The 15,599-nt window shown below is 40.8% G+C and overlaps 1 protein-coding gene across 2 annotated transcripts in view; it reads right to left on the bottom strand.

Moving 5' to 3' along the window:
• Positions 1 to 662: 662 nt before the first annotated feature.
• The window catches only part of LOC306704700 (paired box protein Pax-7-like), a gene marked incomplete at both ends in the record, with an annotated part of 81,122 nt that continues 66,185 nt past the window's right edge, over positions 663 to 15,599 (bottom strand). For both annotated transcript variants that reach the window (XM_079171190.1, XM_079171191.1), the window contains 2 exons: positions 663 to 778; positions 11,533 to 11,800. In XM_079171190.1, the coding sequence (XP_079027316.1) occupies positions 663 to 778; positions 11,533 to 11,800 (384 nt within the window). The remainder of the gene's footprint in view (positions 779 to 11,532; positions 11,801 to 15,599) is intronic.

The raw sequence follows: 15,599 nt of genomic DNA, 5'->3' as shown, positions 1-15,599 counted from the left end.
TGAAGGTGAAACCGGACCGTGTTCTGTTAAGGTGTGTTCAGACTGAATTTTGAAAGGAGTTTTGGATGTGAACATTTTTATTTAATGTCAATTCAACGACACAATAGATGCAAATCGACGGGAATTCATTCTGGGTGCCATGAATTGAGACAAAAAAGAACATCATTATAGGATGACATAATACATAATTTAGTGTTTTGCTGACTCACATAAAAGCTGTTTTCATCAAATATATTTTAAATAGCAAGTAATAGATTAAACCTAGTCCAAAATACTTTGCTCAGGGTTCACAAAGTAATTGTTTATATCACTAGTTTATAGTTATCCAGTTGAGTTAGAATCCACCAATGTTGTGTACAAAATGTAGTGCAATAAAAACAACAAATAAAAAATATTTTTGTAACAGTGGAAATCCTTGCTGTGGATTTGGTTGGTCCCATGGGGAATGTTTAAAGCTTGGACAGCTGTATCATTCAATCCTTAACCACTGGAGAAACACTTACATGAAATAGAGTATAAAAAAGCTTATTATCAGCTCAATGCACTGTATAGTGACAGACACACACACACACACGGTCTCTGGGAGATTTGTATGGATGGTAACAGGAGGTGTGGGTTGTGCTGGTGACCAGGTGTCATGTTGCATGCATGTCTGGTGAGTACTAGTAGGCCTGGCCAGTCTCGACCTGCAGCAGTCCCAGTACAGCTGAGTGGTCGGCCAGCTTCATCCTGCGCTGACTGGACAGGCTGACGTTCTTCGCCAGGTAATCAACAGCAGCTGGAGAAGATCGGAGACAGGAGACAGAGTTAATGTCTATATATATGTCTATATATAGACATATATATCTCTTTATATACTACCACTAAAAAGTTTGGGGTTGCCAGCCACAAAAGCTGGATTCGTTACAGTCAAATGGCTAGAGGACTACTTATAATTGTTTTAATTGTCTTTCAGGCGTTTGAATTGTAGATTTTTTGTACTTGGTGAACAAAACACTGTACAATGTTAAACCAGACTGACAGTTGAATAAGAATGGAAAAAATCACCAGTCATTGGTAAAAGACGTGTGGAAATTTAAATCGTAATAAAGTCCTGTTCAATGTCAAGTGCACAATAATGCAGCCAGCATTAACAGAAGGGTTAAGCAACACTATTCTTCAAACTTCACAATAACGTCTGTGTAGGGTTAGCACTATTGGAATTGGATTAAAGAATATCAGCTAAACATACTTGGGACTGACAAATCACAGTTTAAACCTCTTCAGCCCCTGGTTTAATTAACTGGAAAATAGCAGGGTATTTGGGGGAAAATTGGACACAACAGTATTCTCTCCCAGCATGCAACACTGTGGGGACATCGACTAAATGTAAGATTTAATCATTTCATTCTTTTTCCTTTGGGGCCAAAACTATTTCAAATGTAAATAATACATTTGGAGTCTAAATTAAAATATTGTTGTCTCTCTCAAAATAGTTATTTTTGAAGGAAAGAAAGAAAATGTAAAAAAATTACAGGTGACCCCAAACTTCTGAGTTAGCAGCAGTGTGTGTGTGTGTGTGTGTGTGTGTGTGTGTGTGTGCTTGTATATTGTTCTAGGTCTTCATTGAAGCTATATGTTGTTTACACTGAGTGAAAAATGTATATTAATGCTTCTCCAAACTGACACCAAAAATGTCTCTGCTGAAAAATGAGACATGGAACCTAACTTTCATGGGAACGTCTGTTTTCAAATTTGTGTTTCAAATATGTATGACAAAATACACAGGTACACAATAATAATATATGATACTAAAATGATTGAATTATCCCTAATACCAACAGACAAATTGGTTGTGACTGAAGACATAGATCTTTGAAAACAGGTCACAAATATATAGTTCTCTACATGAACTTAGCTATTCCTGGATGGTAAAACTTTTTGCCAGTGAACATAATGCAGGCAACATTTATGTTTCAAAAACGTATCTGACAAAACAGATGAGTCGTAAACAAACATAATTTCTTGGAGGCAGACTGTTGTTTTGCTCTAGTGAGTATATGTGGCAGCAGTACCTTGTATGGGGGATTGAGTCCAAATAAACAGCAGTGTCTGTGTTCATGGAAACAATACAATGATGATGTGTTTACCTTTTGGATAACAATGGAGCTCTTTGGCACAGCGGAAGCAAATGAATCAGGCTGATTCACAAAATACTTCTTAGTAGTTACATTCTATTTTTGTTTGGCGCTGCTCAAGATTTGGTGACAACTTAGTGAACACTGAATGTCACTATACTTGAACATGCATTATATTGCAGCAGCATTGTTTGTTTTATGTCCAAGCATACTGACTGACAAGAGAACACTATGTTTGACAGACACACAAAAGGAGCCAACAGTTTGGCTCCACAAACAAAAAGACTGGCAGCCACCAGAATAACTGAGGTTCTTGCAAAGCTGGCATTAATGCTCAACATTTTTCTGTCTGAGTGGTGGATGTTGCCCCTCCCTGGTTTAGCTGGTGATAACTTCTGTTTTATAGGGCAGGAGAGAGGAGGGCTGACAGCAAATGTGATGTGAAATGGTGTGTTTGGGTGTGCATGTGTGTGGGGCTATCAGGGGAAGATAAGCAAGGCATTTCAGTTAGGATGCTAGCGTGCACAGAAAGGAAGCTGTCACTCTGTGCTGAAGGATGAGAGAAAGAAGAGCACCTATGGGTGGGCAGGTCTGTCTGCCAAGATGCCAGTCATCTCAACAGCAAGTGTGGGAGCAGCATGTGTGTGTGTGTTTGTGTGTGTTTCACAAGGGTTTAGTGGGGCCCTCTAAAGGAAGCTGTTTTTCCTGTCAACCAGCTTTATACCTTAAATCCCTGTTGAGCAGTCACGCTGAGAGTCCTTTGCCTCCAAGATTGAGCCTATCTGATAACACACACTTAACACGCATGAACGCATGCACAAACACAGGTGAACACACACACTCACACACCTCAGCTATTTTGACGGTATGTACTTTAATCTGTCAGGAGCTTCCTGCATTAGAACAAGAGAAGAGTCAAATGTCTGAAGTAAACTGTTAAATCTGTCTGCAGGAGGGAGAGGTGGGGGTGGAGGGCCACAGCCAAACCACAACCGTCACAGAGGATCAGTTGTAGCATCAGAGATATTTTCTTAAAAAAAACTGTTTTTAGTTTTAGCAATCGTACTGTTTATTAGACTCAGTTCGAAGGAAAATCTCAGCAATTACTTTGGCAAGAAGGATGTTTGGCAGCAACGAAGGATTGGACAATTCCACACCTCATGGTTTACATTCAATGCAAGTAGAGGTGTAGACTATAGGGACATTACACTGTGACATCAGGTTTTGTGAAGATGTGTGCCGACTAAAACATTCTGCACATACAACAGCAATAAGCCCTGGTTTACTGCAGAACTCGGACAGCTTCGTCAGGCCAAGGAGGAGGCCTACAGTAGTGGGGACACAATGACAAACACGTCAGTGGATGATGCAGTAAATGTGGGACTGCACTGCAACACCCTGACTCTGCAGGGACAGGAACCCTGATTGTGAACTTCAGCTTGGCATTCAATACTCTCATCCCAGAAATCCAAACCCACCTAACTAACTGTCCTAGCCTCCACCTGTCAATGTATCACAAACTTTCTGAGAGACAAGAGGCTGCATCTTGGATTACGGCCATCCCCATCTTGACTTTTTGCAACCAGTGAACGGAAATCATAATTGGACTGCGTAGGAGTGACGTAGATACGCTGTATACAGCTCTGTTGGATAGAAACCTGTCAATTACAAGGTAGCCCCGCCCTAAAGCGTACCCTGCTTTATGGTCTATTTCAGTGATTTTCAACCGCTGTGTCGCGGCACACCAGTGTGCCGTGAGAGACCGCCAGGTGTGCTGTGGGAAAATGTCCAATTTCACGAGTCCAAAAAAAATGTATTTAGTTGTTGCAAATATTTTGCCATTGTTGAGCGTCTGAGCTGCAATATAGTGGCTGGCTAAGTAATAATACTCTTCCATGCCAGTGGGGGGCAGTAGGTAGCGCAATAATGACTTTGTTAATTTAAGACAGTAGAATGAAATGACGCGTGGGAGAGGTTGTGGTGACGAGACGAACAGCGATGGAGAAATATTTGAAAAGGAAAAATGCAGACTCTGAACTGAACCCTGGACAAAATAACACAGATGAAAAGCCTCGTAAGCATCAACACATTGAGAGACATGTCATTAAATTGTCAGCATATATCGGGCCCTCGGTACGACGGCCCGCCAGAAAATATCATTGTTTATCATAACTCGCCCGCCACACCACAGAGCTCCGGGACGAAAAGTGGCGATGTGAGCTGGCTTTATGTGCAACATAACGAAGCATCTCACTGTGCTAAACCTCCAGGTTCAGGGACGGGGACGTGTGATCACAGACATGTGTGATGCAGTAAAAGTCTCCACCGCTGTGTTCCCGACTGCGCATTTTGCTGATAAAATTGGCGCACTTGGCACGGAGTTCACTCGGCGAAAATTTTAATTTTAACTGCTCAGCAATCCGTTTGCAGTTGAAGTGGAAAGAGCACCTGTGCACATACACATGGAGCTGATAGACCTCCAGTGTAATGACACTCTCAAGGCAAAGTTTGACTGCACAGTTTCCAAGCTTGATCCTCGAAACGATGCCTTAACTCCGCCTACTGTACATGCTGCTCAAATTCTCTGCATGTTTGGGAGCACATACCTGTGTGAGCAGCTTTTCTCTGTGATGAAGATTGTGAGACGAGGAGCGATTTAGTACAGATAATGATGATGATGGTTTATCTTAAGGTGAGCCATTTTACTGTGTAGACGGTAAGGACAGCATAAGAGTGAAGGAGTAAAGGAGATAGTAGATTGACCTGAGGATCGACTTCTATGAGATTCATTGAATGTAATGCCCTGGTCATAAAATTAGGTGTTAGATGCACCATAGAAAAACAATTAACAAAAAGACCAAAAACAAAGTAAATATACTTAAGGGTTATAGGGCTCTCTGTGGCTCTTAAAAGGCCAAGGGTATTAGTCTTAAGTGCAGATCAATAGACACACAGACCAGGAGAGGTCGCTGCACAGAAACAGGTCATGGAGTACAAGCTGCAGGTGTGGATCGAGGACGGAGTGATTAATTGGGTCCGTCTAGCTGGCGCCAGAGTAGTTGTCTGATGTACAACTTCATGACTTTTCTCCTTGGCACCTGCGTTGGACACCAGGGCCTCCGTAGGACATACGCTCACGTGTATATCATGCACTTACACATGTGCGTCTCCATACTGACACACACACACACACACACACACACACCCATATACATAGGATATACGCAAACTTGTTAAACACCTTTAACTCATTTATGTTAATTTACTATAATCATTATTGCTTAAGAATGCGACGCTGCCTCGCGGAAAGAGTACATATATTTCAAAGATTACTCTGGTATTTGCTCAACAATAATCTAGATTTCTAACCATATATCTATGAGTTGTTGTGATATCATTTATCACGGTTTGATGTGTTGTATCATGGAGTGATGTTTTGTAAATCATTTACTGATGTAACCTGATAAGAACCTACAATGATGTATTAAACGAAATGATGAATATTATTGTGACCAGTGAGGAGGTGTTCTTTACGGTTCGGAGTTCCACAGAGGTCGTTGGGTTAAGTTTAGAAGAAGGGGGGCCAGTGTAGGGGGCCATATATTTAGAAGAAGGGGGGCCAGTGCAGGTATGGCGTCTAAAAGTCTGAGGCTGTCACGTGTTTAAGACACGTGAGGGTTCACGCTTGTGTCCCTCTTTCTTAGCGCAACCTGCAATAAAAGACCTTGATTTTAGGCAGAAAACCAGTAGCAGTAGGAGTAGCAGCGGCAGTGACAGCAGTTAGATCTCTGAGTAGGGAAAATAAATGATCAAATAAAGAGCTTTTAGACGTCAACATAGATATAGAGGGTTCAGGAATTAACGATCAAGGTCAATGTTCTCAGGTTAAGAGGAATAAATTGAACCAAAACGTACTCGCGGTATTCTTATTTGATAAAATTGACAATCCGGAAAGGTTTCTCTTAGCGGAGGCTTAAGAGGCCAAGGTTGGGTGAGGCATCAGTGTGAGAGCCGTCTCCCAGTGCATAGCCAAGTGGTGTGCACAAGACACTCCTCCACACATTGCTCACTGTCAGGCCAGGTGGATAAATCATATAGAGACGGGCTAGTCCTCCGCTTCTCTCCCCCTTCTCACAGATTCCCTGTATCATTGAAACTCATGGAATTCCTTAAGTCAGAGACGGGGAAACGAGGGACAGGAATTAAGATTGTGTAGGGGCTTCTACAGGGGGCGACTGGTCATCGGGACCAGAAATCTAAGCCGTCATTTCTCTGAAGGCTAAGGGCCTGCTAATTGTGTCCCTTTGATCCTGATCACCCTGGCGGCAGACCACAGGGATTGAGTCTGTTTGTCGCCGGCGAGGCCCCTCAGTTTGCGCACACTTCTGGGGGTCCTCTTTGTTCGATTCTGTTTATAGAGCCTCGAAATTTTAGACCTTGTGGTTTGTACGCACGTAACAAGATGAACAAAAACCCACACAGGAGTCGTCTCACTGATGCACACCTTCACTCCACATTGAGGGTTTCCACAGAACATAACCCCAGATATTAATGAACTGGCAGCCAAGAGAACATGCCAAACATCTGGCTCTGGTACGTATGCATACCATAATGTAGCTACCTAAACATGTATTCTTTTTGCACTTTGTCCAATATCCCTTCTGTCCTGTTTATTAAATGGTGACTCTATTTGGCCCTCAACGTAGTCCTATTGTTAGTTTAGTCCCTCTCTGAGGTTGAGTTTGACACCATGGCATATATGCTGTATTATGCTAAAAGGTGTCATTTTGTAACATTTTTGGTTGTTGGTGTGCCGCGGGATCTTTTAAATGTAAAAAGTGTGCCACGGCTCAGAAAAGGTTGAAAAACACTGGTCTATTTGACTCTAAATGGGACCATAATTTACTAAATTAACATCATGCTGTATTGAAGAAGACTTGAAACTAGAAATTGAGAACATAAACTCATGTTTACAATGTTTACTGAGGTAATAAATCGAGAGAAAGTAGTCATTTTCTCATAGACTTCTATACAACCAGAGGAGTCCCCCACTGTTGGCCATTTGAAATAATACAAGTTTAAGACACTTCCCCATTGGCTTTACTTTTCAGTAACGGAGGTTGCCGCCTGGAAAAAACACATCCAGAGACCGGATCATCAGCACTGGCAACCCCCAGGGATGTGTGTTCTCCCCACTGATCTTCTCCCTCTACCCCAACGTCTGCACCTCAGGAGACCTGTCTGGTAAACTCCTCAAGTTTGCAGACGACATAATGGTCATTGGCATGATCCGGGATGGTGACAAGTCAGCATACAGATGGAAGGTTGAACAGTTGGCCCTCTGGTGTGGTCAGAACGGCCTGGAGTTAATGCTCTTAATTCAAATGGACTTCCAACAGACACCATCAGTAAAAAGACCCAGCAGAGTTCTGCTCCAGCTCAGGAAGTTCAACATGCCTCAGAAGCTGCTGACATATTTCTGCACCATCCAGTCTGCTCTCTGCTCTGTGTGGATCACTGTGTGGATTGGATCAGCCACCAAACATGACAGTCAATACAGCAGAAACAATCATTGATGTAACCCTGTCCTCCATCCAGGACTTATACAAGTCCAGAGTCAGAAAGGGGGCAGGAAAAATCACTGCAGACCCTTCAGCCCCTGTACACAACATTTTCAGGATCTTTTCTCCGGGAACCCTGTAGACCAAAACAACCAGACACAAGAACGGTTTCATCCAAAAGGCCATCTCTCTGATGAACAGTTAACATCAGTCATTAATAACCCTCAAACACCAAAATATCCAGTGCTGTTGTTATAGATTATATATCTTTATGTGCGTCTTTAATGCACACATTTTTTTATTATGTACATATATCTATCACTGTTAATATAAATTGTACATACTGTACATCATCATCCAGTCTTTGTACATCGATTAGGTATTTTATTTATTTGTTTTGTTTAAAATTTACAGAATATATATTGTGTAAAGACGTTATATTTCTTATTTTATTGTTGGTCATCGGTGCTTTTTATATATATTATGTAATACTTATATTTTCCCGTTTTCCACTACTAAGCCAATACAAATACCATACTTGGCCAAAAAAAAAATTATTCTTATCTATCTGATCAACCAACACAATTATCTGTCTCTGTTCAACCAACTAAATGATGTCTCTGTATCGGATCAACCAACTAAATGATGTCTCTGTATCGGATCAACCAACTAAATTATGTCTCTGTATCTGTTCAACCAACTAAATTATGTCTCTGTATCTGTTCAACCAACAAAATTATCTCTCTGTATCTGTTCAACCAACTAAATTATGTCTCTGTATCTGTTCAACCAACTAAATTATGTCTCTGTATCTGTTCAACCAACTAAATCATGTCTCTATCTGTTCAACCAACTAAATTATGTCTCTGTATCTGTTCAACCAACTAAATTATGTCTCTATCTGTTCAACCAACTAAATCATGTCTCTCTATCTGTTCAACCAACTAAATTATGTCTCTGTATCTGTTCCACCAACTAAATTATGTGTCTATAGCCGTTCAACCAACAAAATTATCTCTCTGTATCTGTTCCACCAACAAAATTATATGTCTCTGTATCTGTTCCAACTAAATCATGTCTCTGTATCTGTTCAACCAACTAAATTATGTCTCTGTATCTGTTCAACCAACTAAATTATGTCTCTGTAGCTGTTCAACCAAGTAAATTATCTGTCTCTGTGTCTATTCAATAAACCAAATGATGTGTCTCTATATCCGTTCAACCAACTAAATTATCTGTCTCTCTATCTGTTCAACCAACTAAATTATGTCTCGGTATCCGATCAACCAACTAAATTATCTGTCTCTGTATCTGTTCCTCCAACTAAATGATGTCTCTGTATCTGTTCAACCAACTAAATGATGTCTCTGTATCTGTTCAACCAACACAATTATCTGTCTCTGTATCTGTTCAACTGACTAAATCATGTCTCTGTATCTGTTCCACCAAGTCAATTATCAGACTCTGAATAGATACAGAGACAGATCATTTAGTTAGTTGAACAGATACAATCAACCAAATTATGTCTCTGTATCTGTTCCACCAACTAAATGATCTGTTTCACCAACTCTGTATTACTCTGGACAGGAAGACACGTTAAATTGGAAAGATTTTGTATTTCTAACCTAATATTCCATGGCAATGCAATTTTTCAAGGCATACATATACAACTACAGCTAAAAAGTATTTTGATTTTCAATGTATAGGTTGTCCATACATTTAATTTTTCAAGGCATACTTATACAACTACAGCTAGAAAATGTTTTGATTTTCAATGTATAGGTTGTCCAGGTTCAGCTGATTACATTCAGCTGTCACAGAGCAACTCTTTTTAGAAGAAATATCTGTTTCCATTATATTATTTGTGCTGTCCCGAATAACATATTCGGGTTTGGGTACATCCCTAATAACAACATTCAGTGGTAATGCAGAGAGTCATGTGCTCTTCATGTAGCGAAACAGAAAGAAGGGATGTGGTAAAATAGGAAAATATAGCACAAATAATTATATTTTTATTGGGTGAATCTGCAATGCATGATTTTTGTTCAGTGCAGTTAATGTTATATTTCTGTAACCAATCCCTATTCAAGTTGTAACAAACCAGAATAATGCATTTACCATTTTATATATTTGGAAATTAAAACCAAGGGTAACATCACAGTTTATAACAAACAATGTGGGTACACTGGCCCTCATTCTTACTTCCAAATAAGATGGCTGCAGATGCCAAAGCTTAAATCACAAAAGATAGCGTCATCCAGTAATGTCCTGCTTCTTTACATTTCACCTCGTTATGGTGCTTTAGACTGCAGCACACTTGAATCGTTTATCTCATCCCAAAGGGAATCGTGTTTATCTACTAGAGACAGGTTTCGACAGTTGGGCCCATCTGTTTTAGCAAAGGGCCCATGTGCATAATCTCTGGAATTATGCTGGTGTGTAGAGGACCAGGAACAGCCCTGGTCTTTGACTTGATTTTGGTCTACAGTTGTCTCAGTTGGAATTGCAGGTAATGTCACATACACTGTCCCAAACAGACTCAATCACAATTGTAAGAAAGATAATACATTTTCGGCACAAACACTCCAACAGTCCAATAAAAACAAAAGTTGTTGTTTTTTCTAACATTAATGTGTGCGGGGAGTCAGTAGGATGTCAGTCAGCTATAAGCCAGAGGAAGACCTTAACGTGCATGCTCACAACAGGCTTGGCTAGAGAAGGACTGTGCATGATCTATGGGCCCAAAATGTGCAAGTCTAGTCTGGGTGAGCCTGAAAAACATTTTTGATGTTTGTGCCCAATGAACAAGTTTCATAGGAGTGAATCTTGGTACATGCAACAACATACCCATGATGCTAACAGGTATATTCGCCAAAACTATGTCAATAAGACTGACTTTATAAAAAGACTAGATAATAGAATTTCGAGTTACACAAGTAACAAATGCAATAATGCTTAAATCTTTTCTGTGAAGGTTGTTTTTCCTGTACCTGGAGGAATACCTGAAGGGTATGTTTCGGGCAACAAGGTAAAACTGGCCCATAACTATTGAGCCTCGCTGTTCAGCAGAGTAGCAGTTCTCATGGTGTGGTTCCAAAAGACACACTGACGCCATATTTACCAAGAAAATGCTAAGGGCCACACTCTGACCAAGGGTTTCCGCCAGAAGAATAAGAAGAGATCCGGTGGAGAGTATCTTTTGACAGGGCAGGCGGCCAAGTGTCATTTTTGAGTGATTATATCTAAATTTCCAACCGATCCGCCCAACTTTCCAACTGTGGTTAAAAAAAACATCTTACAAATAATTCTGTGGTTCTGATGCAGGCCGCCAGGCTTACAATACACTGGTGGAAACCCTGCCTGATCTTCAGAACATTTGTAAAACATATGCAATGAGGAGAAAGCTGCTCTGTCCCAAATGACAGACAAACTGTGACTCCAGCCTAGTGCATCTGGTTGATAAAATAAGCAAACGTGAATGGGACAGAATGCGTTACATCTACACCTTAAAAACGGCATCAAAAGCTGCAGTAAATCTGGCTCAGAGTGCAGGCAGCACGCTTGTCAGGTGTGTCGTGCCCATTGCACCGAGGACCTGCATTTGGTATTTGGTATTTTTGTGCCAAAGCGCATGTGGGATGCACTTGCTGGTATAAAGTAGGATAAGGAAGAACCTACTGTGTGTGAATAAATTCAGTTTAGAAAGTCAGTTCAACCACTACATCATTTAAGCCACTAGTCTCTCACTAAATGGGATAATTGTGCTCTATCAGTTAGCAATAGAGAGTCTTGAAAAACATGTTCTATTTCAAAATGTTGCTGTTGTTTGTTTAGTCTGAACTCGCGGGACTCACTCTGGCCATACTGACTGTACTGGTAGCCGGCAGCAGCCACAGCTGGGTCCATGCTGTAGCTAGCCGTGCTGTATGTGGGGGGGCAGTAGGACTGGGATGATGAAAGGCTGTCCACAGTCTTAATGGAGGCCTCAGCTGAACGCTGGCTGCAGCTGGCTGAGATGGTGTTGGATGGAGAGGAGTCCAAGGCACTGTGGAGTGGTGAGATGGAGAAGTCGTGTTGTGGCTGTGAGGATACACCGCTGGGGTTGCTGAGGATGCTCATGACCTGCAAACACAGAAGAGAAAACTGCTGTCAGGCAAGTCTGACACTGGTACAGCGCAAGATATCCCTACAACTACTGGTCACATCACCATAAAATCTGCTCTGAATATTCATGACAATCATTTTTCATCATCTCGGTGACTAGCTTCCCTTTAGTGCCAAAATGGCAACATTGCTCTGAACTGATCTGACAATCTCCTCGCAAGATAATTAACTTTGTTGATCTTATGATCACATAGCTTTTTCTCAATTGCTACATTCAGGTCAAACTTCAAATTTTAGCCACACATCCAATCAAGATTTAAGAATAGTATTAAAGCTGCAAGCAGCATTGATCGGGCCCTCGCATATTCACGCATGTCGAGGATACTGGCATGACTCTGAGTGACATGCATTTCTGTGACCATCATACACTGTGTGCACGAGTTAAACGGTATTTCCTGTGTCGCCCAATGGCGTAGCCAGGTCATTTTGTCAGGTCTTAAGCCTCGAATGTTTTGAGTGTACCTCTGAATACAATCAAAACTGTCACCCTGTAAAAATCAACAAAAAACTGAATGTGTGTGAATGCGCTTCAGTGTTAGTAACATAACAGACTTTCAAAGTAAATGCAGGTCTCAAAACCGACTATTTGTTTGTGCAGGTAGCTCTGACAATCACTGCTGAGTGACTCAAAGCTGGAAGAGTCGAGGAAGAATAGAAGAATTTATAGTTTAAGTTTAAGCCAATAGGTGAGAAAAATGTAGAATAATCTATCATATAAATTAGGCTGGGTGCAGTTTGATTTTATTAAACAAACTTCACGTTGCATGAAGTTACTTTATATTACGGCCTGGCTCCAAAACGAACTAAAAAAATTACATTTACTCCACGTACAAGCGGGATTTTGAAACCTTTTTTATCCAATTTCTGCTCACCAAACATCTTAGTTTGCACATATTTAGATCAGAGAAGTGTTTTTCTGGGGTTGTGCCCACAAACCCTCTTAAGAAGTTCAGTGTTTGGGCCACTGTATTTATAGAATCCTGCTTACGACCATGGTTATCCGTAGGTGGCGCTATGACTATGAGTTAATATTAGCATGCAGAAGTCCTAAAGTCAGGACAGTCATCAAGCATGTCAAGTTTGGGACAGTTTTGACAAAGTACAGTCGAGTTACAACAGCTTGATGGATGATGGCGAACCATGTAAAATGGTCGCAACACCACGTCCATGTCGTTCGATGAAACCTCAAGCTTTCAGTAACTTTTAATCACAAAGGTCTTAAGATTGTTCTGACTAAATTCTAAGTTGATCTGATTAATTCACTAGGAAGAGTTCGTTAAAGTACAGCACCTGGAAATGGCAAAAACGACACTAGAAATTCATACAAAATTCAAAATGGCTGACTTCTGGTTGGCTCCTTTTTTTGTAAATCTATGTGAAACTTACTGCGAGTGCTGCTTCGTTGAAATTATGTAGGGGCCACTATCGAGCTGAATTGCCACTCTGAAGCATTGAAACCATAATATGTAACTACATTTTGGGCTTTAAATCTGTGTGCCAAGTTTGCTCATGTTTCGAGCATTTTTAGCCTCTCAATAGCACCTTCGTTTTTCACGGTGGACTGCGTCGCAACAGCGTTCGACGAAACATCAAAAGCGTTATGAACTGACATTATTAACTTCTTACATTTGTGTGGAACTAATGTGATGTTGATCTGATTTACGTAACAAGCCAAGTATAGAGACTTTAACTTCCTGTTACCAGGAGGTGGCACTGTGACTGTTATATAATTGGCCTGTATATTTCTTCAGGCCTGGAGTCTCATCAAACATGTAAAATCTGGAAAAGATCTGATGATGTGGAGTTGAGTTGATTCGTTCATGGCAAAAGATCGAAATTTGCCGACCCGCCATGTCGTCGCCCTTTAACAAATTCTTACAATCTTCACAATGAAGCATTATCAAGGTCTTAAGGTTTTTCTGACATTTGAGAGGGATCTGATTAATCTGTGAGGAGCAGGATGTCAAAGTACACAACCTATACCTTCCTGTTGCCACTAGGTGGCGCTATTACTATGATTCTAAATTGTCATGTAGATGTTTTCAAGGTCAGGATGTTATGACATATGAGAAATTTGGAGCAGATTAGACAATGGACGGCTGAGTTACAACAACTTCCTGTTAAGTGGCGAATGGTGTATTTTTGCCGCCACGCCACAGATACATGTTCGATAACTTTTTGATCTTTTAGTAACTTTTTACTGCCAAGGCCTCAAGAGCATACTAACCAAATATGATGTCAATCGGGTGAAATCTCTAGGAGGAGTTTGTTAAAGTACGAAGGCTTCAAATGGTCAAAAAATATCTTAAAATTAAAAATGGCTTACTTCCTGTTTGGTTTAGGGCATACTTAATACAATACAAGTTACACATACATACCAACTTTCATACAGCTATCAAGCCAATACCCTCGATCCAATCAGACTGCAATTTTCGCCACAACTGCCTTGCGTGCCAAATTTAAAAATCTTACCAGTATCCAGAGAAACCTCATTTTTGCAACGAAACACATATAATAATACTAAACATTAGAAGAACAATAGGTCCTACGCTCAGACTACCTCGGTGCTCGTGCCCTAAAAAATATTAATGGCACAGTTAATACTGTGGGATGTAGGGATACTTTTGGCTAATTTCTAAGGTCAAAGGGTGGGGCAAGAAATGGGCAGTCAGACTATCAGACAGATTGCACACAAACCATCTGTTTACAAAAACTTATTTCGAAGAGAAAATAAAGGTGAACAGTAAAATAATAACCCAAAGTCTGAACTGTTGATAAAAGTGTCTGTTTTAAACATCCATCAAAAGTTACAGATTCAGTTCCTGCTTCAAATTTGACCTACTGTGCTTCCTGCAGTGATGTGCTCACAGTTTTACTGGAATGGACTTGTTTAGTGCCTTTCTAGTCTTCCGACCACATTACATGTCATCATTCACCCATTCATACCCATTCATACACTGATGGCAGGGGCTACAATGCAAGGTGCAACATGCCCACCATTCACACCACATATACACCCAAGGCACAGCAATTTGTGCCTTGAGGTGTGTGTCTTGAGGTGACGACTTCTGATTGGAAGATGACTCGCTCTACCTCTGAGCCACAGCCGCTACTGTGCAATGAGTGTAGGGCTGCAACAACGAATCGATAAAATCGATAAAAATCGATTATTGAAATAGTTGGCAACGAATTGCATTATCGATTTGTTGTGTCGCGCGATTATTACGCCACCCAATAAGACGCGGAGATGTTTGAGTATAAAAAAGACCGCGGAGCGAAGCCGAACGAAGCGGAGCGAAGCGGAGCAAAAACAAAAGCGAAGAGCGGAAGGTAGAGGAAAGACCATCGGAGAGACCCGTAACGTTGTGCTGAAACAAATGGCGGAGGCAGTGAAATCAGTACGACCGAAGTCGTCCAAGGTGTGGGAGCATTTCACACTAAATAAGTCAAAAAAGTGTGTTAATTGCAAGATATGCAAAAACGAGATGGTATGGCACGGGAGCACCACGGTGATGATTCAGCACCTTAAACGCAAACATGTTGGACTCATCGATGAGGAGGATGGGAGTTCAACAGCAGGGTAAGTCTTTGTACTTTTTAATTTCATTTTAAAGTTCTTTTATAGCACTTGGTCATCTTAAACCTTACCTACTGTTTATATTTGATACCTAAACAGCTTGGTCCGGGTCAATTTTGACCCGGACCAAGAATTCCCTCATAGTAAGTGTCTATACCAAATTTTAAACTACAGATCTAT

Source organism: Pholis gunnellus (genome assembly GCF_910591455.1).
Source record: "Pholis gunnellus genome assembly, chromosome: 2".
Classification (NCBI taxonomy): Eukaryota; Metazoa; Chordata; class Actinopteri; order Perciformes; family Pholidae; genus Pholis; species Pholis gunnellus.
This window is presented reverse-complemented; position numbering and strand designations above follow the sequence as displayed.